The sequence below is a fragment of the Carassius carassius genome, chromosome 44 (genome assembly GCF_963082965.1).
Source record: "Carassius carassius chromosome 44, fCarCar2.1, whole genome shotgun sequence".
NCBI classification, from domain to species: domain Eukaryota; kingdom Metazoa; phylum Chordata; class Actinopteri; order Cypriniformes; family Cyprinidae; genus Carassius; species Carassius carassius.
The window spans coordinates 10,549,204-10,575,486 of NC_081798.1; the positions used below are offsets into that span (position 1 = coordinate 10,549,204).

The 26,283-nt window shown below is 39.5% G+C and overlaps 1 protein-coding gene across 2 annotated transcripts in view; it reads left to right on the forward strand.

The window, feature by feature from the left end:
* Window positions 1-3,532: 3,532 nt before the first annotated feature.
* fbln2 (fibulin 2) overlaps window positions 3,533-26,283 on the forward strand; it is a 54,322-nt gene continuing 31,571 nt past the window's right edge. For both annotated transcript variants that reach the window (XM_059538434.1, XM_059538435.1), the window contains exons 1-3: window positions 3,533-3,631; window positions 5,574-7,503; window positions 26,050-26,152. In XM_059538434.1, coding sequence (XP_059394417.1) covers window positions 5,676-7,503; window positions 26,050-26,152 — 1,931 coding nt within the window. In that variant the 5' untranslated portion in view covers window positions 3,533-3,631; window positions 5,574-5,675. The remainder of the gene's footprint in view (window positions 3,632-5,573; window positions 7,504-26,049; window positions 26,153-26,283) is intronic.

Sequence of the window (26,283 nt, forward strand, 5' to 3'; positions counted from 1 at the left end):
CTGTTTTATTCATTCTCTTCTCTTCCAGGGTTTTATGATCTGTAGAATATTGCATAAGTGGATTAATCCAGCCTCAGCAGTAGAAGTTTACAGCAGCCCTAATAGCAGTCCCAGATGCTCTCCTCCATGCTGAACAATTGGCTTTTATGCACATAATACACATGGGAATGACACATCATATTTTAAACTTTTTGTGGTGCTGAAAGGTATTTCATTTTTAAAATCAACCTAAAAGTGAAGGAGACAGCACGATTAGTCTCGCGTTCATGGAATTCATGGCAGCTTTCATTGGCCAAGGCTCACCCATGAGGCTGTTTGACCAACATATCAAACAACCAATCATGTTTCGAGGCCTGGAAATGTCGCCACAGTAACAGACTGGTGTGTGAAACTCTCTGACATATTTTTAAGATTAAATGCCGCAATATTTAAATATTTCACATACTTTTGAAAATCCAATGTTTAGGTGATCCTGATAAGCGCTCGTTGTCACAGTTGTAAACACGGCGGCTTTCTTCTTTCCAGGCGAAACTTTAAATAACACGACACACACATCTCACTGAAATCCTGTAGAATGCAACCAATCTGATGACGACTTCGACACTCCTGAGGGATTTCAACTTTTTTGTCCCATGCGCATCAGACATTTAGTCAACGGTCCATGGGCGTGACGTCTGAGGCTGAGACCACTTCTAGACCAACTTCAAATGTGCCATGTGCCTCAGATTACAGAAGCTCTCCATTTTCCAGGTGAGCAGGTGTGGTATTGTATTTATATAAATCCTTTTCAACCCCCCCACCGGGTTCATGCTATTGCTTTTTGTTGACTTTTTGGAACCGTGTCTGATAAATTTCTTCTTGAGATCAAACAGGGAATCCACAAACCTCTCTAGTATGCCTGTAAGCATGACTCTCAGAATAAAATAAGTTCCCACAAACACCCTTTTGATTGTTGCCCAAGTCAGTATCACCGTAACTGTTGCTATAGGCCTTCTTTGACCATTTTACAAACCAATTGTGAGTTCAGTTTTATTCGCCAACAAAACAAACTTGCACAATTTTTTGGTAAATGTCACTGCACTGAATTAACTGGCACAGATAGGCTTTGCAGATGTTCATAACAGCTTTGCATTTCAGCACATTTGCTTCAAGAATTAATCCTGCGTTAATGCGCATTTAACGGTGGACCTTTTTTGCTCCAGTTGAGCAAATCAAAACAGAGCATCTAAATGAATTTGAAAGTGTGCTGATTTCACTGTCTCATCCGCCTGCTGGAGGAGTGTAGACCTGGAAAGAGAAGTATCAATTACAAGGATCAGAGTAAAACTCATTTATCTTTGCAGCAGACAGCCTGCACTGGTCTCCTAAAGCCTGGTCATTAGAGGGGCCTCATCGGAGCCTCATCTGGGTCAGAATCCTGATCAGGTCAATGCCTGAGCAACATCATTTATATCTATTCAAAGACAAAATTACACCACTGAAATTCCTACCAAGTGACAAATTTATGATACCCTGCAGATAACAGGCATGGCTGTTTGAGTAAAATGTTGAGAAAAATGCTTTGCTTGGCATCGATAGTGGAAATAATTTAAAAAAAGTGTTTCCCAGACTTCCTATGCCTTATGTAACCCCAGCACCATCGGTAAAACTCCAGTACACCTTCAAAACTCTTTTTCTTTTATTTATTTTTGTAATTTTTTTAATACATAAATTGCAACAACTTACATAAAAAACAATTAAACCAATTGATTTAGGTTTAACAATACTGAAAAAACAAAACAATGAACACTAGATGATTTGAAGTGTACCCGTGTTAGGAATCATAAGTTTAAATTATTACAATTATATATATATATATATCAGACTTTTTCCATATCTCATTGAAATTGTCAGGACATTAAATTTGTATACAGTTTCCATGATGTCAAATGTTTCCCTGTACTGCATTGTGTACTGGCCTGTAAACACTTGAAATTGAAAATAAGGAGTCATATGTGCTGGGAACAGTTTCTTCTTCCTGCCTAAATTTCATGGCAAAGCTGAGAATTAAATTATCATTTTGTTGGATTTCTAAGAGGACTTTGTCAAGACTCTAGAGAAACACACAAAGATCACAATGTTCTCCTGATGATTTTTTAATCAATGTGAATAATTTCATATTATTCCTTTGATGATGTCATGCAGTCTGATTGTTTTGGACAGGTCTCATATGAGTGCAACACCATAATAGTTCTGAACCCAGTTGAGTGTCCCAGTGAGGTGACGTGGGCGTATGCTGGGCGTATGCTGGTATAGAATAAATCATTAAAGGTTGCCAGGTTTTTGTTGGCTTCTTCATAACTGTTTCAGGTGGCAAATAACAGCCTTCACTTCCAATGGTTGTTTTCACACTGTATCCCTGCTCATTTGCATAATATCTCCTTAACTGGTGCATTGCTGTCACTCTTATCATTGGAAATCCCAATTCTCATTGATAATGAATGAATTCAGATTGCTTTGTTGCTGCAATTATTTGACAGCGTGAATGCTCATTAAAAGCTGTGCTGCTCACTGCTGAATGCTGATCAAACACACTGAACATAGAAGTAGGATGCACATAGTGAGGGAATAATGCATGTCGACATGCACAACGTGTGTTTAAATGGAAATGAATCAAGTTATCGGTAAAGACAGAGAAACTTGAGTGCCAATATGCGTAAGGCCTTTGTTTGAACAAGAATGACCATTGTAAGTTCCCTTAAAACAGCATCTTGGACAGAAGACAAACTCGTCATGGTGTTGATTTCCAAAAGCCCAAAGCAGGCTTGGCTTTGAAGTGAAAACTGTGTGCAAAAGCAACAATTTAACAAGGCAAACAAAACCAACTCCTATATGTAGTGAGGAACTCTCCTGAGTTTGGTTTGTTTGTGGTGTGAAGAATTTCACAAACGTGTTTGAGAAACTCAACTGAGCTTTACAGACATGAGTTGACTGTCTTTCATCTAAGATTATCAAGAGCTACAGACTGTATCAAAGAATAATGGTGGCTGCTACTGTTTACTTATAAATGCAATAAAACAAAGTCTTATAAATAATATTAAAAAGAAATGACAATGGGTATTTTAATTGATTTATTAAGAATGCAATACATTTGTTTGTGCTTACAACATCATTTCTGTATTATTATTATTATTTTTTTATTATTGCAGTTTGGGAGTCCATCATATAAAGCATTTTTCCCCGTGTGTATTCATGACTACAATTTATTGTGCAGTTATTTCAATAAAATAATTGAAGCAATGTAAAATGTCTTTTTGCTATGAGGAAAAGTCATTGTAAATGTGTATTAACATTTCCTGATTAACATTAAATGAATGCATTCTTATATTTTCAGTAAATAACTTGGTATTTTTTTATATAATATCAACCACAGTATCAATCGATTAATCATTAATTATCTTATGGTTAAGGTTCAATGAATGGGCTGCTCCAGAAAAAAAAAAGTTATTGTATGTTTGGAGGTCTCCAACTTTGTCCCTCCCCTTTACAATTCTCAGCGCCCTCTAAGTTGCATTCTGTAGGCTTGATAAGGCAAGTTAGTTGGCTGCAACTTCTAACCTATGGACGCACGCAAGAACCTGACTTCAGCGAGGTAAAACCTCAGTTTTTAACGCTTTTTATTTTGTAACATCAGCAAAAGAGCGCTGCTCACGTGTATTATAAGACATCTATCCTCTGCAAAACAAGTTTATTGTTGCAGTGGCAGATTTGTAAAGTTAGACGACCGACAACATTGACCGCACATTGTTTTTAATGCTTATTTAGCTGGTTTTGCCTTTATGCAAACAAGTCGAATTAAAATAGAAGTGGTGCTACTTTTGTTCCTTGAGCGCGCGCTTGAGGTGTCCTTCCATATTCATCGGACAGCACTTATAATTTACCATGGTAACTGCGGATTTTGCCAAAATGTCCGTTATTGTGTTATTGCTACTACTGTAAAACAATAATAATAGATTTAGAATGGTCATATATTTCATTTATTTTCTTTTGAAGAGCTTTAGCGCAAACTGTTTATCATAGTATTTTTTTTATAAAGAGGCATATGCAAAGTTTGTGATTCACATGCCATATTTGTTGTAGTTAATGTAATAGGTTTAATATGTGTTTAAAATGATAAAATACACATATTCAATAATAATAATAATAATAATAAAAAAGTTATAATAGTTTTGGTCTAAAAACTAAAAATGTAACTAAAGTGTGTCTAATGCACTATTTTTTGAGGTCATATGGTGCTTGTATTAGAAACGGAGTCTAAATTCATGTTGTCTTTCAATAATCTTTCCAACAGTAAGCTGTTAACCACAGCGTTGCACCTTCAGTGAGGTTAACTTGAGAACAGATTGAACTGATTAATTAACAAATCATTCGGAAAACGATCAAGACTCATATTACTCATTTATGAATCAGACATTTCTTCTTCAATGAAAGAGATGAAGAGCTAGGGGAGATACCAGATTTTGTAGTGTATCTGTACTGTATCATGCAGATCACTTTTACTGTAGCTTTATGGTGAATTATCATCTTTTTAGAAGCTCGACATCTAGTCATCATTCATTAACATCCTTTATATTCACTTTGTGTGTCCCACAAAACAAAGAACATCAAACAGGTTTTAAAACAAGTCTCCCTTTAACTCTTCATATAGGTTATAGAATTGACCAGACCTATTTTTATAAATCAAAGGTAGACTATACCTTGCAAATGGCATGTTGGCGCGTGTGGTAGAGACACATACTTTGCCCAGACTTTAAGATATTAAGGTTAATGGTGTTTTTTGGAAACAATTAAAGCAGTTCCTTTCATCTGCCATGAAATCTAAATGTTCAGGGCCTCGGGACTCCAATGGTTTTCCAAAGTAAACAGAACATGTTTCTCAGCTGCTGAATGGAAAGCAATTCAATACAAATGGCCTACAGTGCTAGGAACAAGTCTTGTACTGCTGTAGTCTGCTGTAGTCATCACTACTACAGAAAAACATAGCTTTGCTAAATTATTTTAAATCCCCTCTATGTTTAACCCACAAAACACCTCATCAACTACAAAAATGGCTTTGTGTCTGCACTGAATGCCTCAATTTGAGTCCTTTCAGTTGGCTTTGCTATTTGCAAATGAGAGTTCAGTATGACTTCCTTCATTACAGACCTGCACTAACTGAGGCAAATCACAGTTGTCCCATAAATGTCAAACAAATCAGAAAAAGCAATCAAAAATAATAGAGAAATTGTATGGTGTGCTAAGGCTTTTAAGACCCATCAAATGGAATATTACAAATTTAATGCCCCGAATACACTTTTCGTGTGGCGGTCGCGTAATGGTAATGAGCTTGAATGCTGGTGCTTCATGATTAAGGGGAAACTTGCTCATGAGATCAGGCTTGGACAACCCTGTGATTTTAAAATGTGGGATGGTCTTAGAAGGGTGAGCTCAACTGTGAAGCCAGATGTTGGCTTTTACATACTGACTTTGGGCTGGCTGGAAGAACTCCACAGGAAATTTTCAGAGTGCTCTCTAACTTGCATCTCTCTTTCAAGGTTTCACTGACTGCTTGCAGTTCACAAGAGAAAAGCTGACTGTTTGGGATCTGGAGAGGTTGGACTGTACTGGAGACATTTATCAGCAGGTACCAAGTCAAAATGGCCCATGGCCTCTTGAACTTGGTGTTTTTGCTAAGTGTAAGCGGCTGCCTTTGTCAAAGGGATTGCACTGGCGTGAATTGCCCTGAATTGCGCAATTGCATTGAAGAGGTTTTGGACACCGGAGCATGTTGTGCTACCTGCATGCAGACGGGCTGCATGTGTGAGGGTTACCAGTATTACGACTGCATCAGTGCTGGCTTCAGAAACGGCAAGGTTCCAGAAGGTGAGTCGTACTTTGTGGATTTTGGAAGTACTGAATGCTCCTGTCCTCAAGGAGGTGGACGGATCAGCTGCCATTTTATACCATGCCCTGAGCTTCCGGCCAATTGTATAGCATTGTCGGAACCATCGGATGGGTGCATTCAGTGCGAGCGAGTTGGATGCCTTCACGAGGGGCAGAAGTATGAAGCCGGACACTCATTCCAAATTGACCTTTGCCAAGTATGCCACTGCCCAAATGAAGGCGGAGACCTAATGTGTTATCCAGTTCCAAACTGCGACCCAAATCGCGCTTCAAAACCCATGCTAACCACAACTCCTGAGGACAGAACACCAGAGAGACGGTACAGAGACCCGATAAAACACATTTTTAACCCTCAAGCCTCCAGAGGTTCCTTTAACAAACACTTTTCCTTACACAGCGATAGTAATCGTACTTTTAAGCTACATATGAGAAACGTAGATGAGGAGGAGGAGAATGAAGAAGACTATGATTATTCACCCACTGATTCCTTAGCTCCATCTCTGCATGATTTTGCTGCTCCCACAGAGTCATCCATCATCTCTGTATCTCGTTCAGATAATTTTACCCCCCGCCAGGGTGTGCACAGGGGAGCCAAGCAAGAGCTGAGAGAGATGTTTGGTATTCGTAAGTCCACAACAGACAAACCACAGTTTCCTTTCCATAAGGACATTACTGACAGGATGAGAGTCGGCATTCATAACGACAAACCAAAAAACGAGCTATTCAGCCCTCTGAAATATAAAACAGACCGGGAACGATTCATCCTTCCTGTGGAAACTACAAACAGAGTGGGATTCGTAACTCATAAAGATACCTCAGAGATCCAGAGCTTTAGTCTTTATAAAGACGACTCCAATCAAGAGGCCCTAACAGATGATGAACAGCTTGAATTTCCTTCGGAAACTACTGATAGGGATACATATACCTCACAGGAACACACCACATATAGTGAAATGGTTACCGACTCTCCGATGGCTGTTGAGCAAACTACATCTCTGCTTCAGGAAACCACAACTTCATCGCAGACCTTTTTGGATGGTGTATCGGAGAGTCAAATTCATTCACTTCACATTAACCCCAATACGGCAGAAACAGATGGCTCCAAACAAGAAGAAACCATATCAAGAGGGTCTAGTAAGGAAAAAGAAGCTGTTTTGAATGAAACTACTAGCATTGATGGCATTCAGAATGAACATATCCTAAGCAGTCCAAGTCCTTTTAAGCAAAGTGTGACCATCCCTACCAAAACTTTGACAGAACATGGAAAACTAGAAGCAGAACTTGAAGAGGAACACAAAAGGCTCTCAGTGGACCACAGGGAACCTTCTGTAGACCACAAACAACATCTTGTTGAACACATTAAACCCCTTGAGCGCCAAAAACCTGAAACAGAACATGTGCAGACCCTAGGAGAACAAAACACAGAGTTTGAGGGGAAACATCAGTGGCAGTTGTTCTCTCAAGTTGAGTTCAGTCCAACCAGCCCACCTTCAAACAAACAGACCCACAGTCTGTTTAACTTCAGAGAGGAGGAGGAAGAAGCAGACAACACCCTCAGAACTCATTCTAGGTTGGAGGAGGGTGAGTTAACAAGCGATGCATGTCATTTATTCAGTGTTTCTACTGCTGAACTGTTATGCTGAAGAGTTTTAGTGCATAATTAATTCTAATGTGATTTATAATTGACATTCACCTCGTACCATAAACTCTTTGAGTGCTTGGCAACGTGCCATAGACAATCACAGCTGTGTAAAGATGACTGTAATACATTGCCGGGCCTTGCACCCTGCGGTACAACAAGACAAAACAAACAGGCCTGGGTTCACTGATCACATGGCAGGGTACCAATTAAAGTATTTCTGGTATCACCCAGCGCTTAGAAAAACTGTTTGCTGTCATGTTTGATTTCAACATGTACAGGTATATGTTAAGGATTCTTGCTAGTCCCTGGAATTGTGAGCTGGAGCATAAATATTCAACTCAAGGGGGCCGTCTGGATCATTAAGCCAAACACCGGACCCGCTGGGAACATCCTCCTGGCTCAGTCATCATATTCACTCACTCACCACCTCACACCCATGTGCCGTTTATCACGCTCAAAGCTTCAATTAATAGAAAACATTACTAGCTGTAAACACACCATTGACTGGAAAATGGCTTGTGACTTTGAACCAAAAGGTGTTTATAGGTTTTGTCTGCATAATTCGTCTTGACTTGTACTGGAACAGAAATATTTAATTGGGCCTTTGAATGAGGCACCAAGGTAACTAAATATGTTCCCAGTGCCTTCTAAATATCGCTTGACAAAATCACTGGCTTTAGATTTTTTTTATAGGTTCAGATGGTAAGGCAGCAAGACAGTAAAAATAAATCATTGTATTATAATAATGAGAACCTGAAGAGAATCGCTATTGAAATAAACTCAACTGTAAAACAAAACTCATATGGACTATAAACTCATCTGGAAGCATTAGAGTAATGGGAATATGGAATATGAGTATGTTTAATTGTCATGAAAGTTATGTCACAGTGCAAACATTCTTGATAATAGGCTTTATTTTCTTTTGGTACAAATCATTTATTTGATTTGATTTTGGAGTGAAATATGACCTGGACATGTTTTAATGACATTCACCAGTGTAGGGTTTTCAGTTTTATTCTAAAAGTTTCTTTTATTCTCCTGTTTCTTGTTTTTCTTGAACTGTTGTTTGCATATAACGTAGATAGATTTAACCTTTTGAATAGCATCAAATAACTCAATCCGTTATCGTTTCTTATTGTTTAGTTACTGTTTGGCTGCCAAGATCAGACCGATTTGTCTTGTCTAGCTTTCATTGTTTAGGCACGGTCACAGCTTGTCTCTTTAAGATTAGTGAGCTGCTATTTTTGTTGTGACCAAGACAAGAAGCTCTAAATTAATGCTTGTGAAGCTTAACCTCTCAGTCAAATTGATTCCTTGATAATAGTAAAGAGTTAAATCTTAGACTGGAAGGGTCAGTCCAGATCACTGTGACAAGACTACTTTAACCAAAAGGCAACATTGCACAATTAGATAAGGAGAGGAATTAGTTATCTTGCAGGATGCCAGTTGGCCATTGCTCGAAATAAGCAGCTCTCACTGGATAGAAACACTTGGAGCTCTCAACAGTTTGCCTTTCTGCATTGCATGAGTATGATAATCAGGGAAAGTGGAGGCACACTGTACTGATAATATGTTTGGCAGGAAAGCGGTTTATCGTTTTGTGCATACCGGCATTATCAACATGTGCACTGAATTTAAAGTCAGAGGTTCAGAGCCTAGTAGCAACCTAGACTGTTTGTGTTGCATGATGCATCTCACCGACCGATCATGAATCTATGCAATGGAGATAAGCATCGTCCAATGGCAAACTTTGTATTAGGAACCGTGTTTTTATGTTGTAGTTGTTTTTTTGTGACTAAAAAAAAAAAAATAATAATTTGCTTAAGCCCCATTAAGCCATGGGAATATCCAAAGCATGACTATATATAAGTTTTTAAAGTTAAAACACAGGACAGGGGAGTTAAACATGCACTTAAGGGCTCATGGACTGTCTGCCATGAAGTTTTATTGATCAGTTTCTCCTTGAACCAATATGTGAACCAATTTTATTTTGAAAGTTGGAGCATCTGTGTTCTCTTGCTCTAAGATTGAGCTCTATTATAAGCATATTATTCTAATCACAAGAATGGACCATTTTAAACCGACTATCAGCAGTCACAATGATCAAAAATGGAATTTGTGGAGGAAATCAAGAAAATGAATCAAAATCAAACCACAAGACCAAACACTGGTCTCCTATTTTGTTGGGATGAAAAGATGCTAGTGCTAATATGTGTGTACGTATGTGCATGTGTTGTCTTGCTATAGTGAGAACTTCAGCACTTTGTTGATATCCTCTTTTACATCTGAATGTTTACTGCCAGCAGTAATGCAGTGATTTGTGATCCTGTCTTCTCCTCATTCAAATGCATCTAGGCTCTGTTCACATTTAAGTATTAAAGAGACTCAGAGCCATACAGAGATAACGATAAAGACAGGGCTCTGGAGATTTATTTTTCCCCTCAAGGCTGACACTTACTGAAGGAAGTCGAGTCTACATTTAAGTTTGTACTCCGATTTGTTACACTCTTTCATAAGGAAACATCACTTTAGTGGCTTTCATCCTGTACCACCAAAACATCATGCTTTTACTGCATTTAAAATATCACTATGGTAGAGTGTTCTTCTTGTTTCCATTACTTTAACCAAGGTTTAACTTCAATTTCAATAAGATTTCAGCAACAAAAATAACTAAATTAAACAATCTTTTTTTTCTTTTTTTTAAATTACTGTTAATATAAGTTAATCTTCCATTTACAAATTTATAGTCCTCTGAGAATGGCACATTAGCAAAATTTGGGTTGTGCAGGATAAAAATCACATTTCCAGCTTCAAAACCCTATCTTCTGAATGTCACCTCTAACTCTGTTAATATCTGAAAATATATATTGCTGATCCCATACTGGTTTGATAATTTGAAGTGTTTTATAAAGTCAAGATTTACAAATATAATGCACATAGACAAACTAGTAAAGTTGTGTGATGCATCAAATGCTCAAATGGCAACACAATGGTACTCATCACCACTGGTAATGTATTACTTGAGCTTTACAATTCCTAATATTCCCTCTCAACAAATCAGCCATGTTTAAACTAGAAAGATGGATACTTCCTTTTAATAATGTTGGCTGGTTTTTCCAAGAGCTGATGCCAGAAAGATTTTGTGGAGAAACAGAGTATGTGTGAGATGCCAATAGATTTGGTGATTTCTTAGATGAATGGCCTCTGTGTTTTAGCCAGATTCCAAAACGTATGGAAACGAACAAACAGATCATTGTGGCTAATGTATGCTTTCTGCATCCTTGAAAATATGAGTTTGTGCTAAGATAAATGGCAGCAATCCTCATGCATAGTGGATTTTATGGTGTTGAAATGCACATTAATTTGAATCTTGCCCGTCAGCCTCAAAGCCTGTATTCTGCCCAATGTAAATTGCTGATGATTGGCTCTTACACTCATCCATGAATAAGATATCTCTACGGAGTTCTTTCTATCCATAATACATGCAGATCCAGATTCAGAATATGACAGGTCTTCATATTTTAGAGATAATAGTAGTTTTGTGTTTTGCAGCCACAGGTTTCTGAATATATGAAGACACTCAAAGTAAAATAAGCAAGATACATTTTATTTTTGTGTATGCATTTTGTTTATCATATATTTTCTGTCTTTTTGTAACATTTTATTTTCCCCTGAAGTATGCTTATAATGTTCCAAGTCATGGTTTCCATATATTTCATTTTTTTTTCTTGCACACCAAATTAGCATATTAGTACAAAAGATGATGAACGATTTATATTAAACCGTAATAATATCACACAACATTACTGTATTTTTTTTACTGAAATTTTACTGCAGGCTGCTGAACACTGAGGATCCATTAATATTTAAATTATATGTTTATATGGGGGTGGTCATATGCTAATGTGGTGACATCATAACTGTGACCCCATAGAAATTCACGTTTTTTATCGTGCTTATAGATCAACTACTGCTGAATAATGTAGATGAGTTGAGGTAAACAGTATGTCCACAGACACGAATGATCAATCATCTGACATCAAGGACACACACAAGGCCGTATATGAGAGCTTGGAGATTAAATGTCAAACAGAGACTCCAACAAGCAAAGCCCAGAATCACACAAAAGAAATCACTGAGCGAGTCAGTGGATGTCAATCACAGGTGTAGTGTGATCCATTTTTCTCTTGTGATAAATATTACAGGAGTGTCAGAGTCTATTGTGGAGTAGGTTTTTCTCTCCAGTGTTTTTGGCCTGTATATGAAAGATCCAACTGAATGTGAGCTTGCTTCTTGGTGTTTTTTTTTTCATGTTAGACAGGACTGGGACCAGATTGTCATGCTTGTTACAGCTGAAAGAGCTGAGTTCAAGAGTTCTTGACAGTGTATCTACGCCATAAGAAAGAGTTAGATTGGCACATACTTTATGATTTTGAATTTTCACATCCTATATTGTATGGATCTGTTTTGTGCATTCACAGGTTACAAAGTAATTTACTGGTCTTTCAGGAGAATATATTGTTTAAAACATCAAAAATAGACATGACATGCAGTCCCTATATTGTTTTTTTATTTTTATTTAAAGCCAATAGTTGTTAAAGTCACATTTATGATCTGTTGCTACTTGCATTGCTAGTAGAGGTCAGGCAGTATCAGTAGGAGGGACATCACTTTTTTTTATATTAGACCGTACCATTCAAAAATTTAGGGTTGGTAAGATTTTTCAATGTTTTTGAAATACGTTGTTCATGTGTAAGGCAACATTAATTTGATCAAAAATTCAGTTTAAAATAGCTTTCCTAAGTTGTAATGTAATTGATATTATTCTGATGGCAAAGCGGAATTTTCAGAAATTATTTCTCCAGTCTTCAATTAATGTAAAATGATCCTTCTGAATCACTCTGATATGCTGATTTGGTGCTTATAAACAGTTCTTATTATTATCAACTTTGAAAACCGCTGTGCTGCTTAATAGTTATGAGGAAACATTTTTGTCAGGATTTTTCAACAAAGTTAAAATACAAATATTTTGTAAAGTTATAAATGTCTTTAATGTCACTTGATCAATTTCATGAATCCTTGCTGTTTTTCAGTAGCTAGTATATCTGCTAAAAGTTAATTTTGTCAAGTACACAACTGTATAGCCTCAATGCTAACAGAAAAAAAAGAGCCAATGAAAAACCTTCTGGCAAGCAGCAATCAGCCTATGACATTACAGCACAGAGATTTTATCATACCAGAAAATTACAGGCTGCAAAGTCTTGGTAATTGGCATGAATTTTCTATATCAGTATGGTATGAAGTGAAGAAAAACCAAAAGTTCAGGGCCTTTTGAGAAATATGAGATGCCCTATTAAACCCTGTCCTTTTGCCTAGCGTGACAGGATGATTTGAAGTCACTGTGAGAATACATCATTTCACAGAACGGTTGAAAAAGTCCAGTTATTGCTTCTAGAAGCCAGGCGACAGGGTGCTGCTCTTAGCAGAAGTGATTTCTCAAATCCCACGGACCCACATCGTCCATACGTTCACAACCCATTCTTTCCTAACTGAAGGTCTCGATCCTGCATTTTTGCAGAATCATGCACAATCATGTACCAGCACAAGAAAACTGACCAATCATGTGTTTCTGCTCAATGTAGCCCTTGCTATAAAAAAAAAAATATGAGTACTGTAGGTCTGTGGGTTTTTGCCAGTGTGTCTTAATGTTTTACTGTCCTTGAGAAATTCTCCTTTATTCTCTCTGCACCTTTGGTTCTTTTTGTTCCCCCTGAAATATGTGCACAGTTCTCTATTCTGAGCTTACAGACCGAGTAGAAAAGCTGCCATGACTCGTTCTGAAAGAAAAGTATTCAAGAAAGCCTCTGAAGCAGGGTATTTAAAATACAAACCCCATATGAGATTTTTTTGGGGGGAGTGAATAACGCTAATTTTTTTGGATGCCAATTTCACGCACATTCACACCAGAGTTTGACATGTTGGTCAGTTCTGCCTTTGCTTTAAGTTTTTTTTTAGCTTATCTGGGAATGCAGTTGGACTAGCAGACTTTCCTCCTTTTGTTTTGTTTCTTTGTTGTGTATTATGTTTTCCATTTCACCTTATTATGCCCGTTCTGCATATTGCCTGGAAAAATCCGGCCATCATGGGTATTAACTGTTTTAAGTTTGATATTACAAAGTAAAAGGTCTGTTTCGGAAAATCACCCATGAGCTGCTTTAATGCCATAAGAAATCAACATAGGGAGTTGATTGTATTTTGAAAAGCAATTAAGATAGTGATCTCTTACAACAATGTGGAACAATGCCGCTCTTAGCAAGGATTTATCTTTCACAATCAATAACCTAACAAAGGGTTTGTTTATTATACAATAGGTTAGACAAAAAATAGCTGACATTATAGTCTTAACATCTCAAAATAATGATGAAGTATAATCGTGTGAGAAGTAGCTCACACAAGCCTTTCATTATAAAGAACTAAGAGTCTGGCTGACTTTGGTCTTTACAGCTCCTCTTACTTAGCTAGAAGTGCAGTTGTGGACGGGTCTACAAACTATGGTAGCACATATTTTTGGGTGAGGTTTCATATTTCTGAAATTATTTAGGTTGTCGATTTTTCCAGATCCAGTCATTTTATTGGATGTTGCATTTGTGGCAGGTGCAGCACTGTGGCAGACAGTAATCGTTCTCAGGAAATGAAAAGATTATTGGTTAAAGATTCAGATTATGACAGTAATGTAATTCCAACTGCTGAGTCATACTATCGGTGTTGATGACTTTATCTGCCTTTATTATAGAACTGAATTGGTGTCCTTGCGTTTAGTATACGATTACTTTTTTTTAATGTGGAGCATAGATTAATTATATATTAAGTATTATCTATTATATTTGTTATTTTAGTATATATAACAATGGTCATATTTTATTATAAAATTATACATATACTTCTAATATTATATATTATTGATAATATGCCTATTGACTTGGACCATTAAGACTTATCACATACAAATGTTTTTAAAATATATTTTCAGATCTCAAATTCAGTTCAGACTTTAAATCATTCAGTTTATTACTGCATAGTATGCAGGAACCATTTGTGTGACATTAGCAGTGATATCGCTTAGCAGAATAGGAAATTACTTGACCTGGAATGCAAGTGCTGGAATGCAGGACTCCAGACTAATTCCTCTTTGTGCTCTTTCATATTAGCAGAAACGCACAGTTCTCCGACACATGCCAGCTACGCCTCAGCCTCTTTCCTGGATGTTCCTTTGTACACAAAATTGTGTTGACGTGTTCCTGAGAGTGATAGATTACCCGATGCGAACAACTCGATAGAGAGCTGAGAACCGGATGGGGATACAGGTCACTGTAAGAGATTAGACTTGTTAAACAAAGAGACTTTGTGTAGAATTTAACCAACAAAGCCCGGGAGTTCATTGTCCCGGGAAATGCATTATGCATCTGAAGGCTTTTAGAATAATTATCAAAGGATGTCTTGAGTATTGTGTCATTTACAGAGGAATGATGGAAGGAGGAGATGCTGAATTTTATAAAGCTAGTTATATACATACGTTTACACATTTTATAAAAGTTAACATTAGCATAGAGCTAAATAATGACTTTCAAATAATGAGGCCTACTCAAATGCTTTCGAATACAAAACAAATTTTTTTAATTAATATATACATGTTTTTTCTTTTCCATTTTTTTAATCAATTAATGCTTTTTTGCTTAAAGGGGAATTTAGAAAGAGGATATTGCTATTCATAGGCAAGATTAACAAAAAATAACAAGGAAATTCATATGTGGCTCAGAGGTATAAGATAAAGTATGAAGCGCTGTTTGCCATTACAAGTGTGTAACGGTAGCAGGCCCAAAGAAACTTACATAAAACGTCTAACTTAACTATACACAGTTCGGGCGCCAGACAAGCTTAATCTTGTCAAAATACAAATGCTATTTGTTGCTTTTTACCACAGAATGTCACTATTAGCCACAGATTACAAACATAAATCAGAGTCTCACACGAAGAAAGTTAACCTTCACAGTTATATATTTTCACCAAACTAACAAGGAAACAAAAACAAAAATAATTCACAAGTTCATTGTCATGTTATATAGATATATTTTCGGAAACAATGAAGGTAAGAAAAATCACAAAACACCAACAAAGGAGATGAAAATAAATAAATAAATAAAAATTATGCACCCTTAGTTTCACACATTTCCTCAACAGTAGGTAGGCCTACTGGAAACAGAAAGGATGAAAAAGTATATAAAAAGTATAAAGAGATCACCTTGGTTTAAATTCAAAATGAACAAAAAAAACATACGTTCTTCAGTACATAAAAAAAATAACTTATAAGAAGAAAAAAAAAAACCTTTTTCACGCTAAATCGAACCAAACACCAGGAAATGGAAAAAGTCTTTGCTTTGGTGCGATGTGATGAATGGGCGTGCTTGAATATTCAGGTATTTTTGCGTGTTAGTGTAGTGTGTGTTTGTGTGTGTTTGTGAGGAGCGCTGAGCTCGGGCTGATAATGGCAGGGAGGAAACTGTTTTTTTTTTGTCGGTTGGAGTCTTTTAAACTAAGGAAGTTTAAACAGGAGTTCGTTCACCTGAGCAGCTCACTCGCTCTCGTCAGCCCCAAAGACTACGTCACCCTGCAACCAGCAGCCGAGATTGCAGGCCGCACTACAGATATCGCCCCGGAAACTCGCGTCCGCTTCAGCGACCTAGACTGGCTCAAACAGCAGCGATGCGTTCCCTTTCGAGAGTACTCTCGTACTGCGTAAGCTAGCTTACGCTATGGGAAAAGGTCCCCTTTTCTCGAGAATATGAAGCCAAAAATTATCCTTAATTTTTAAATAATGTAAAACGCAGTGCTGCAGCACAGCAGACCCAAGCGAAGCGGCTCGCGCGCTTATTGGCTGTGCTGCGGCAACTGCAGCAACCTATGGTGAGGCGGCGGAGAGTAACGAACCAATGGGGGCGCTTCGCGCCCATTGGACGTCAGAGCGCGCCAAAATAGGCGTGGCTGGAACTATATAAGCCACCGCTTCACCATAGGGATCAGATTTCATCTCCTTCAGCGATCTCACCTGCACTTCGCTGTCTTCTCCGGAGAAGCCTCTACACGCCGTCGAAAAGCCTCTCAGCGGGATAGCACTGCAACACAGATCTGAGGACGCCGGCTCGTGCTTCATCTCGACGCCGCCATCAGCACTCGCTTCCTGCTGCGCCATCCGGCGTGCCTATATCCTTTACAAAGCTAGTGTGTTTGCCGCTGCATCACACTTTTTTCCTCCAGAAATCGAGGCGTTGTTTCAAATGCCTCGGGCCTGCGCTTCCTGCCGAGGCCCTCTGCCCAGCGAGGACCGCCACATCATCTGTGTCTCCTGCCTGGGCCGCGAGCATGCTGAGAGCGCACTCTCCAAGGGCGGCTGCCCTGAGTGCGACGACATGGCTATATCGACCCTGCGGGCTCGATTAGCTCGAACCAGCCACGATGCTCCACCCGCTCCGCCTCTTCTCTCTCAAGTGCCGCGTAAGAAACGCTGCGATCAGAGAATGCCTGAGCATACTGCTACATGCGAGCTCACGCCGGAACACTCCCCGCGTGCCTCGCCCGCTCTCTCTCCTTCGCCTGTCCTCTTCGTGGACGAGCAGCGCCAGTCCCTGCTCACCAGCGCCCCCTTCTCCTTTGGAGCGCCTGAGGCGGAAGAGGACAGACACGACAGCCTTTCTCTCGCCGCGTCCAGTAGTGAGGAATGGTCGGGCTCCATTGCGGACCCCCCCCCTCTACAGCACCCAGCTGCACCGGACAACGCGCTGATACACAGTTCGCTCGCAGACCGCCGCGCTTTCGCGCCGTGGGCGAAACGAAAGTGAAAAGCGAAATGACACACGTCCTTCGCGCCGAACTGATAAACCTTCTTGCAAAAGGGGCGATAGAAACTGTTCCCCCTGCGCAGCGCGAGTCAGGCTTTTACAGCCGCTACTTCCTCGTACCAAAAAAGGATGGCGGTCTCAGACCCATCCTAGATCTCAGACGTTTGAACAAAGCGCTTATGACGCGATCGTTCAAAATGTTAACTACCAAACAAATACTCGCGCAAATTCGCCCGAGGGATTGGTTTTTCTCAGTGGATCTGAAAGACGCTTATTTTCACATTCAAATAGCACCCCATCACAGGCCATTCTTGAGATTCGCCTTCGAGGGGCAGACTTATCAGTACATGGTTCTTTCATTCAGCCTCTCCGTAGCGCCCCGTACGTTTACACGGTGCATGGATGCCGCTCTCGCACCCCTGAGAATGCGGGGAGTGCGAGTATTGAACTACCTCGACGACTGGCTAGTTTTAGCCCATTCCGAGGAACTACTGACGACACACAGATCCTGGATCCTCAGCCATTTAGAATGAACTTTGGGCCCTTCATGTATGTCCCCTCAACGGGTACCAGGGAACCTCCCTGAGGGAGTGTTAAAGACCATTACGGAAGCCAGAGCGCCCTTAACCAGGCGCCTGTACGCGCAGAAATGGTCAGTGTTCTCCACCTGGTGCGGGACACGGAACCTAGACCCTCACTTATGTGACGTGACGGAGATACTCTCCTTCCTACAGGAGCGTTTAGATGCGGGCAGATCCCCGTCTACGCTCAAAGTGTATGTGGCAGCCATTGCAGCTTCTCATGCTCCGGTGGCCGGCCTATCACTGGGAAAAAACAAACTGGTCATTCGTTTCCTTAAGGGAGCTCGTCGGATGAACCCTCCCCGACCCCCTTCAATCCCTTCCTGGGACCTGTCTACGGTCCTAGAGGCCTTAAAGGGCCCCCCTTTTGAACCGCTTCAGTCTGTCGATATGAAGCTTCTTTCGTTCAAAACCGCTTTTCTACTGGCTCTGGCCTCAGTCAAGCGAGTGGGGGATTTACATGCGTTATCTGTAAGCGCTGACTGTCTCGAGTTTGGGCCTAATGACTCCAGAGTCATTCTCAGACCAAGACACGGCTATGTCCCCAAGGTGCTCTCAACACCGTTCAGAGCGCAGGTCATCTCGCTGTCAGCCCTTTCCTCGCAAAGCGACGAAAGCAACGCGAGCTTCATCTGCCCCGTCAGGGCTCTCAAAACCTATATCGCGCGCTCCGCCTTATTCAGGAGGTCGGACCAGCTCTTCATATGCTTTGGTGGGCGCACCCGAGGTCTCGCCACCACGAAGCAAAGCCTATCGCGATGGATAGTAGACACTATCTCGCTGGCTTACAAATCTAAAGGCCTTCACTGCCCGTTCGGCATCAGAGCCCATTCCACCCGAGGTATGGCCTCGTCATGGGCGTGGTCCTGCGGGATACCACTGGATGATATCTGTGCGGCAGGCTGGGCCTCTCCGTCCACATTTATTAGATTCTATAATCTGCAAGTCCCTGCCCTGCAGGCCAGGGTACTTTCTATATAGACGTGCTAGCCTTATCACGTCCTCCTTTTTTCGTTCCCTATATAAAGCTCACTAAGGTTGGCTGTTGGGACTGGGATTTCTCCTGCTATAAAGCCCCGAGCTCTCGCCTCGGGCTGTGACAGGTCGAAGTTCCCGAGCACGCACGGCGTTTTACATTGTGTTCCCATAGCGTAAGCTAGCTTACGCAGTACGAGAGTACTCTCGAAAGGGAACGTACTCGGTTACTAACGTAACCTCGGTTCCCTGAGATGAGGGAACGAGTACTGCGTAACCTGCTGTGCTATGTGCTCGGACCGGGTGATCGCTTCAGTCGATTTAAAACCTGATCCCTATGGTGAAGCGGTGGCTTATATAGTTCCAGCCACGCCTATTTTGGCGCGCTCTGACGTCCAATGGGCGCGAAGCGCCCCCATTGGTTCGTTACTCTCCGCCGCCTCACCATAGGTTGCTGCAGTTGCCGCAGCACAGCCAATAAGCGCGCGAGCCGCTTCGCTTGGGTCTGCTGTGCTGCAGCACTGCGTTTTACATTATTTAAAAATTAAGGATAATTTTTGGCTTCATATTCTCGAGAAAAGGGGACCTTTTCCCATAGCGTAAGCTAGCTTACGCAGTACTCGTTCCCTCATCTCAGGGAACCGAGGTTACGTTAGTAACCGAGTACGTTCAGTCTCACCAACTAGGCGGTTAATCGGTTTTCTCTCTCTCTCTCTTTCCTTCTCTCACTTCTCTCTTTTTTTCGTTCCTCCTATAGCTCCTCCTTATATACACGTTTCCAATTTCCGGTTAATTTATATCCCTCCTCCATCCAGCCACACAGCAAAAAAAAAAAAAAACTCCTCTGTTTTCCTCGTACTGTCACAAGTGCGCCAATTGTTATAATGACAGAATGGAAAGGGATGTCCAGAAGATATCATGGTATTGCTTTTGCATTATGTCCATTTCTAATTTCCATTCCACTTTTATTTTTTTCTCAAACCTATTTGTGCAGTGCTTTTCCATTATTTGATTTAGAAAAACAAAAAAATGGAGACCACTCAACAGGGGTAATGTGAGAATAAGTCTACTAATTTAGAAGAAATCAATTTTCATTCATGAGCGGAGAGCGGCTCGGCATGCTCGCTTAAAATTGAAAAGCTTCAGGCACTTGTTCAAAGTGCTGAGTTCATAGATATTGTTTATTAAAAAAAAACAGATGTGCGTATGCTGCACATGTAGAAGTACATGGGAAAATGTACATTTGGGGCCCTGTGCTGAAATGCAGCAAGAAATAATGCCAATGTTCAACGCCCTTACAGTGCTTAATGTCAAAGTGATGTACTTTAGTTAGTGGCCCTGTGTCAGTGTTTGGAAGTGTATTTGTCACCGAGATGTCACACCCAAGCAGAGTGCTCAGATTTTAAATTGTGTCCCCTGTGAAGTGACATTTGTCATTAGTCTCAGAGTATGCAGTGAGGTTTTTAATCCTTTTGAATAGCCGTCATGTTTAATGTTAGGAAGTCCTGGAGATTTTATATGCATCTCCTATACCCTGTTGGTTTGTTTATTCAAAATATTCAAAATTGGAAAATATACTTATTTTACCATATTTAAAGTCATTCCACAGAGCTCCACCGAAAGTGTCTGGGTCTAGTTAGTAGTGTTTAGTTCCTCAGTGTTGTGTTTGAAGTCCAAACAACAGAGAAAATGTCAGTTTTCTTAAAACACCGGCTTGCTGATGATGTACAGTCTTTGTTTGTATATGGAATATATCATAATGATGCACGAACAATGTTGATGTTTCTTCGTTTTTTTTTTCTATTTTAACTAACATAGGGGTTCTCATTGAAATTCCTGATTCAAACAGGAAAGGAAAGATTCGATTGGTGCCATTTGATAAAAGAGTTTAAAACGAAACAGAATAAATATTTTGGTTGTTTAACATCTGTTTTTCTGTGGGAATGAAAAATGGATCTCTCATTGTCTGCTTTGGGAGTAAATAACCAAAATCAAGAGCTCTTCAACATGGTTGCCCAGAAAGATCCAACAATTCAGAATCAGAATCAGAATGAGCTTTATTGCCAGGTATGTTCACACATACGAGGAATTTGTTTTCGTGACAAAAGCTCCGCAGTGCAACATAGCAGCGACAGAACAAAAAACACAATAAGGAATAAAAAATACAAAAAAAAATACAAATAGGTGGGTAAGGAATGACAATATACAAATTGACAATGTATGGCAGGTATATTACAATGAGCATTTATGTATGTACATGTATATTATGGGCAAAAAATTTAAGTGTACGCTAAGTATGTGTGTTAGATAAATAAGTGTATGTGTATATAAATATAAATAGTGTAGTGTGTTCCACAGTTATTATCAGCTGTTCATAAGATGGATTGCCTGAGGGAAGAAACTGTTCCTGTGTCTGGTCGTTCTGGTGTTTAGAGCTCTGTAGCGTCGACCAGATGGCAACAGTTCAAAGAGGGACTGTGCTGGATGTGAGGGGTCCAGAGTGATTTTTCCAGCCGTTTTGCTCACTCTGGATAAGTACAGTTCTGAATAGAAGGGAGGGTTGTACCTGGTGTACAGCTGGTGAAGGAAGTACAACCTCTGCTGGGCCTTTTTCACAATGGAGTCAATGTGAATGTCCCACTTCAGGTCCTGAGAGATAGTGGTGCCCAGGAATATGAATGACTCCACTGCAGTCACAGTAATGTTCATGATGGTGAGTGGGGGAAGTGCAGGGGGTTTCTCCTGAAGTCCACGATCATCTCCACTGTTTTGAGCGTGTTAAGCTCCAGGTTGTTGAGAGTGCACCAGACAGCCAGCTCTTTAACCTCCTGTCTGTAAGCAGACTCATCACTGTCCTGAATGAGGCCGATGAGTGTGGTGTCATCTGCAAACTTCAGGAGCTTGACAGAAGGGTCCTTAGATGTGCAATCGTTAGTGTACAGGGAGAAGAGCAGTGGGGAGAGAACACAGCCCTGGGGAGCTCCGGTGCTGATTGTACGGGTGCTGGATGTGTATTTTCCCAGCCTCACTAGCTGCTGTCTGTCTGTCAGGAAGCTGTTGATCCACTGACAGATGGAGGTGGGCACGGAGAGCTGAGTTAATTTGGGCAGGAGGAGGTTTGGGATGATTGTGTTAAAGGCCGAGGTGAAGTCCACAAACAGGATCCTCACATAAGTCCCCGGTCTGTCTAGGTGTTGCAGAACATAATGCAGTCCGATGTTTACTGCATCGTCCACAGACCTGTTTGCCACTAAGAGGTCAAAATGAGACTCTATGACTAGTCAAAGAGGCATACGGTTAACTGAAGTTCAGCTTATGACCTCAAGTTCGTCATCACAGATATGTCATTGAACGCCAGTGGGCCATGAATGCTTTTGAGAAGATTAAAAATGAGATCACTAGGGTGACTGAATCTGCAGTTTGTGGCTGATTATGGCATTTGTGAAACCCAAAAGAGCTGTTCAGCCTTGATGTCAATTTGTAGGTCGACCTAAGCTAATTTGCCATGAGTACCTTTGGGAATCGCTAATGGATTTTGGCGGTTTTGAATTTATGAGTAACATAAGGTTTGTGGTTGACGTTTTTTGAAGAGCTGATGTTGAACAAATGTGAACGAAACATTAAAGGCTTTTCAAATAATGTTAACCAGATTTTGCGTGACTTGTATAAATACAAAAATAAATATTTTAATTTATTAATTGTATTCAAAATAAATGCTGGTTATTTATTTATATGTATATAAATACAAATATAAATATTTTATAAATAATACATTCAAAGCTGAATTTACAAACTGAACTGCTGTATTTCAAAAATGTTGATTGATCAATGATTTTTTAAGGAAAATACTGAAATGATGAAACTCCAACTGCCAACCTACTGTTCACTGATTCGATCCAAGGGTTTCACAAATCTCCCTTGTTTTGATCCTGCAGATGTTCTGTGACCATCTGCGAAAGAAAAAACAAAATCTGTCGAGCTCAGAGAGGACGTGTTTTGAAGAGCGCTTTGTATTGTAACCATCTGCTTTACAGATGACCTAATGATGATTTAACAGAGCAATGGCAACAGCTCGCATTTTAGCGCACACCCCTTCAAGTGAACATTTATCATTATATGTTATCTATGGGATGCGTTACAGACAAGCTTCAAGAACTTCAAGATCAATAGAATCAGCAGCCTCTTAGGCTTTTGAAAACATACTTGAAGAAAATCCTTGAGATGGATGTTTTATTGAAGTAAAAGTCTAAACAATAACTTTGTTTAACATACTGCGCAATGCCTTTATGCAAAATAAGTCTGGGCTTAATGAAAGACACGTGTTACATTTTCTGAGCCTTTACTGAAAAGCGCTTTTACAGATTTCACCATTCATTTGGAGCTGCATATTCCACTGTTATGAATCATAATTTAAAGGGATAGTCAACCCATGAATAAAAAGCCTGTCATCATTTACTCACCCTCATGTCATTCCAAACCTTAATGACTTTCTTTCTTCTTCTGAACAAAAAAGAAGATAGTTTGAAAAATGCTGGTAAATAAACAGTTTCAGTTCTTATTGACTTCCATTGTATAAGCAAAAAATAAAATGAATGTCAATGGGAGCCAAAACTGTTTAGCATGTGGGTGAGTAAATGGTGACCAAGTTTGAATTTTTGTGTTTACTATCCGTTTAAGCCCACACACTTTTATGTTGTCAAGGCGTCCATTGCAAATAAGGAACATAACAAGTTTGCCCTTGTACAAATAAACAAACCCCAATACAATTCAAGGCTCAAAAAAAGACATCACTCAAGTTTTATGGCTGTGAAAGTTAAACAGGAAAGCAGTGTTTTGTTTTCTTTTTTCTTTTTTTTTCTTTTTAGCTGATTGCTGTGAGACTTGATTTGTTTTGTCTTGAGGTCAGTTTTTGTTTTCTTTAATGCTCTGTGGGCTTATATCTAGTCACTCTGTCTCTGGAGACACATTGCAGTTTCCTCTGCTGTATTTAATATATTTAAAGTAAATATACTTATATAAAAAATGTCCTAATAAATATTGTAGTATATACACAAGATATGAGGAAGATTCACGCTAAAAGTGAAAATGCCACATGGCTTAATGCACTCGCAATGTAAAGAAAACTAAGAACATATGGTGTTTCTCCATCCTTTTTATGGTTTTGCTTGTGGAACTTGAGGGATTTGTTATAGTATCGGGGGCAGCTCAAATTTAAACCTTACAGTATACCTACAGTATATACCTTTTTTCTGCTTGTACAGTAATTTTATCTTGTTGGGCTTTGGAAATTATTTTAAAGTGGGAAAGAAGAGATGACAGTATTATGTGGTTGTTGGCTCCTGCGAGCATAATCGAATTAGCCAAAATAGTTAAAAAACAAACAGACAAGGGGTGTGAAGAACTGTGAATGACAAGTGTTTCAGTTTTTTCTTTGACTTCTGCAGACACATGTTGCACATTTGACTGAAGTAGTATGTTTTAGTTGTACTGTATATGAAGCCAGTGAGACCTTCTGTGTTTACTTCTGTGTCTACTTCTGTGTCTGTCCACTGATTAGCTATAAATAGCTTAGAGGCCCTATTGTTTCCAAGATATTTAGTACAGATGGAAGTTTATCACAGAGTTCAAAAAGTCACCTGGAACAGCAGATTGTGACCCCTGTCAAGTGTTCCAGGAATCCCAGTGCGCTCGGGGCCTCATGTCACTGCTAAAGCGATTTTACAATTAGATCTTCACCTAGTAAATTCATAAATTATGGATGTGTCTGGTTTTAGAGGAGATAGGGGCTAGTTGTCACAATTTTACCTTCAGTGACTATTTCTCAAACTTGGTAAAAAGTCAGTTTCTATATAAACACGTGCCTTAAAGCAGGAGGAGCGAGACCCCAAAATGTAGCACATGTTCGTTCTAATTGGGTTGAAAATGAAGATAATATATAATAAAATTCTTAATTATTATATAATTATATTCTGTATTGCTTCTTAATGATAATGATTATTATTGTTATTATTAATAATAATTAAAAATACTGGCATATTATTATTGAACTTATACATATTTAATGTAATAATGAAGAATAGTTTTGTTTGTTTTTCTAAGATAAACTTTATGAGGTCAAAGCTTGTTTAGTGCAAAATCTGGGTCTTTAAGCCAAACTATTTGAGAGCCTTTTTTGACAAAAGAAAGATATGCATTATTTTCACAGTTTTTACCCAGGGCAAATATATTTCTATTCCATTGTTTCTATTCAAAGTATTAGTCACACCAAACGTTTGCCCTGAATATTAGCGTTTTCTATGAAGGGGCCTTAAGACTCACACCAAGTTTTTTTTATTCCCCTCATATGGTCTGATAGGAAATAACCGATCAAGACTTGTACTTAAGGTTATCAAGTCCCATCTACATTGTCTCTGCACTCATAAAAGTAATGGGATTTAATCATATGCAATTCATTTAGCCGATTCACAGCATGTCTGACAAGAAAAGTATTTTTTGACTACATTTATATGGTTTTCATCCATCACTCTAGCAAGCTGATTTTATACCCGAAATTTAATCACACTGAGGGATGAATGATTCAAAATGTCAAGTGTTGAAATGAGTCATTACTAAATTCTTGTTTCTTTGTATCACAATTTATTGAAAAGATCAGGCGGATATGCTCCTCGAACTCACTTTCAGTAGCTGGCTTATTGAAATTGGTGCTTTTTTAAGTCAAATATTTGAAGGCTGAATGACGCCTATGATGATGCACATACCATGACAGTGTCCCATCAGCTTTGAGTCAGTCTCTCTGTTTTTCTTTCCTTATACAAAGGCTGCAGTTTCGTCTTTTATGCGTTTTCTGTGAATCCAAGTTGGACTTCAGGTCTGGCTCGCCTCTGGGGCTCTATCATTGCTGTATTTCTTGTCTGCCTGTCTACCCTTTTCTTGTCAGAAAAGCATTCACTGTAAACTCTGTATTCTTTTGGCTGGTTTATGTAAGCTAAAAAAGTGATGTGTGAGATGTTTGTCCTCTTGGCGCTTTCACCTCCAGGATTGGTGGAGAGCTGTTGTGTGGCCGGGCAGAAATGGGCAGAGGAGAACCAGAACTGTAACCGTATGCCTGTCAAAACAGAAGACCTCAACTCTGTGTGTGGGTAAGGTGGCTGACCATTTCTATGCCTTGGTTATGCTCTTCAGTACACCACAGAATCCAGTTTATTTGCAGTTATATTTCCTCTGACCAGTAAAGTATATGTTGCTGACCCAAAAACCACTGACCACAAGA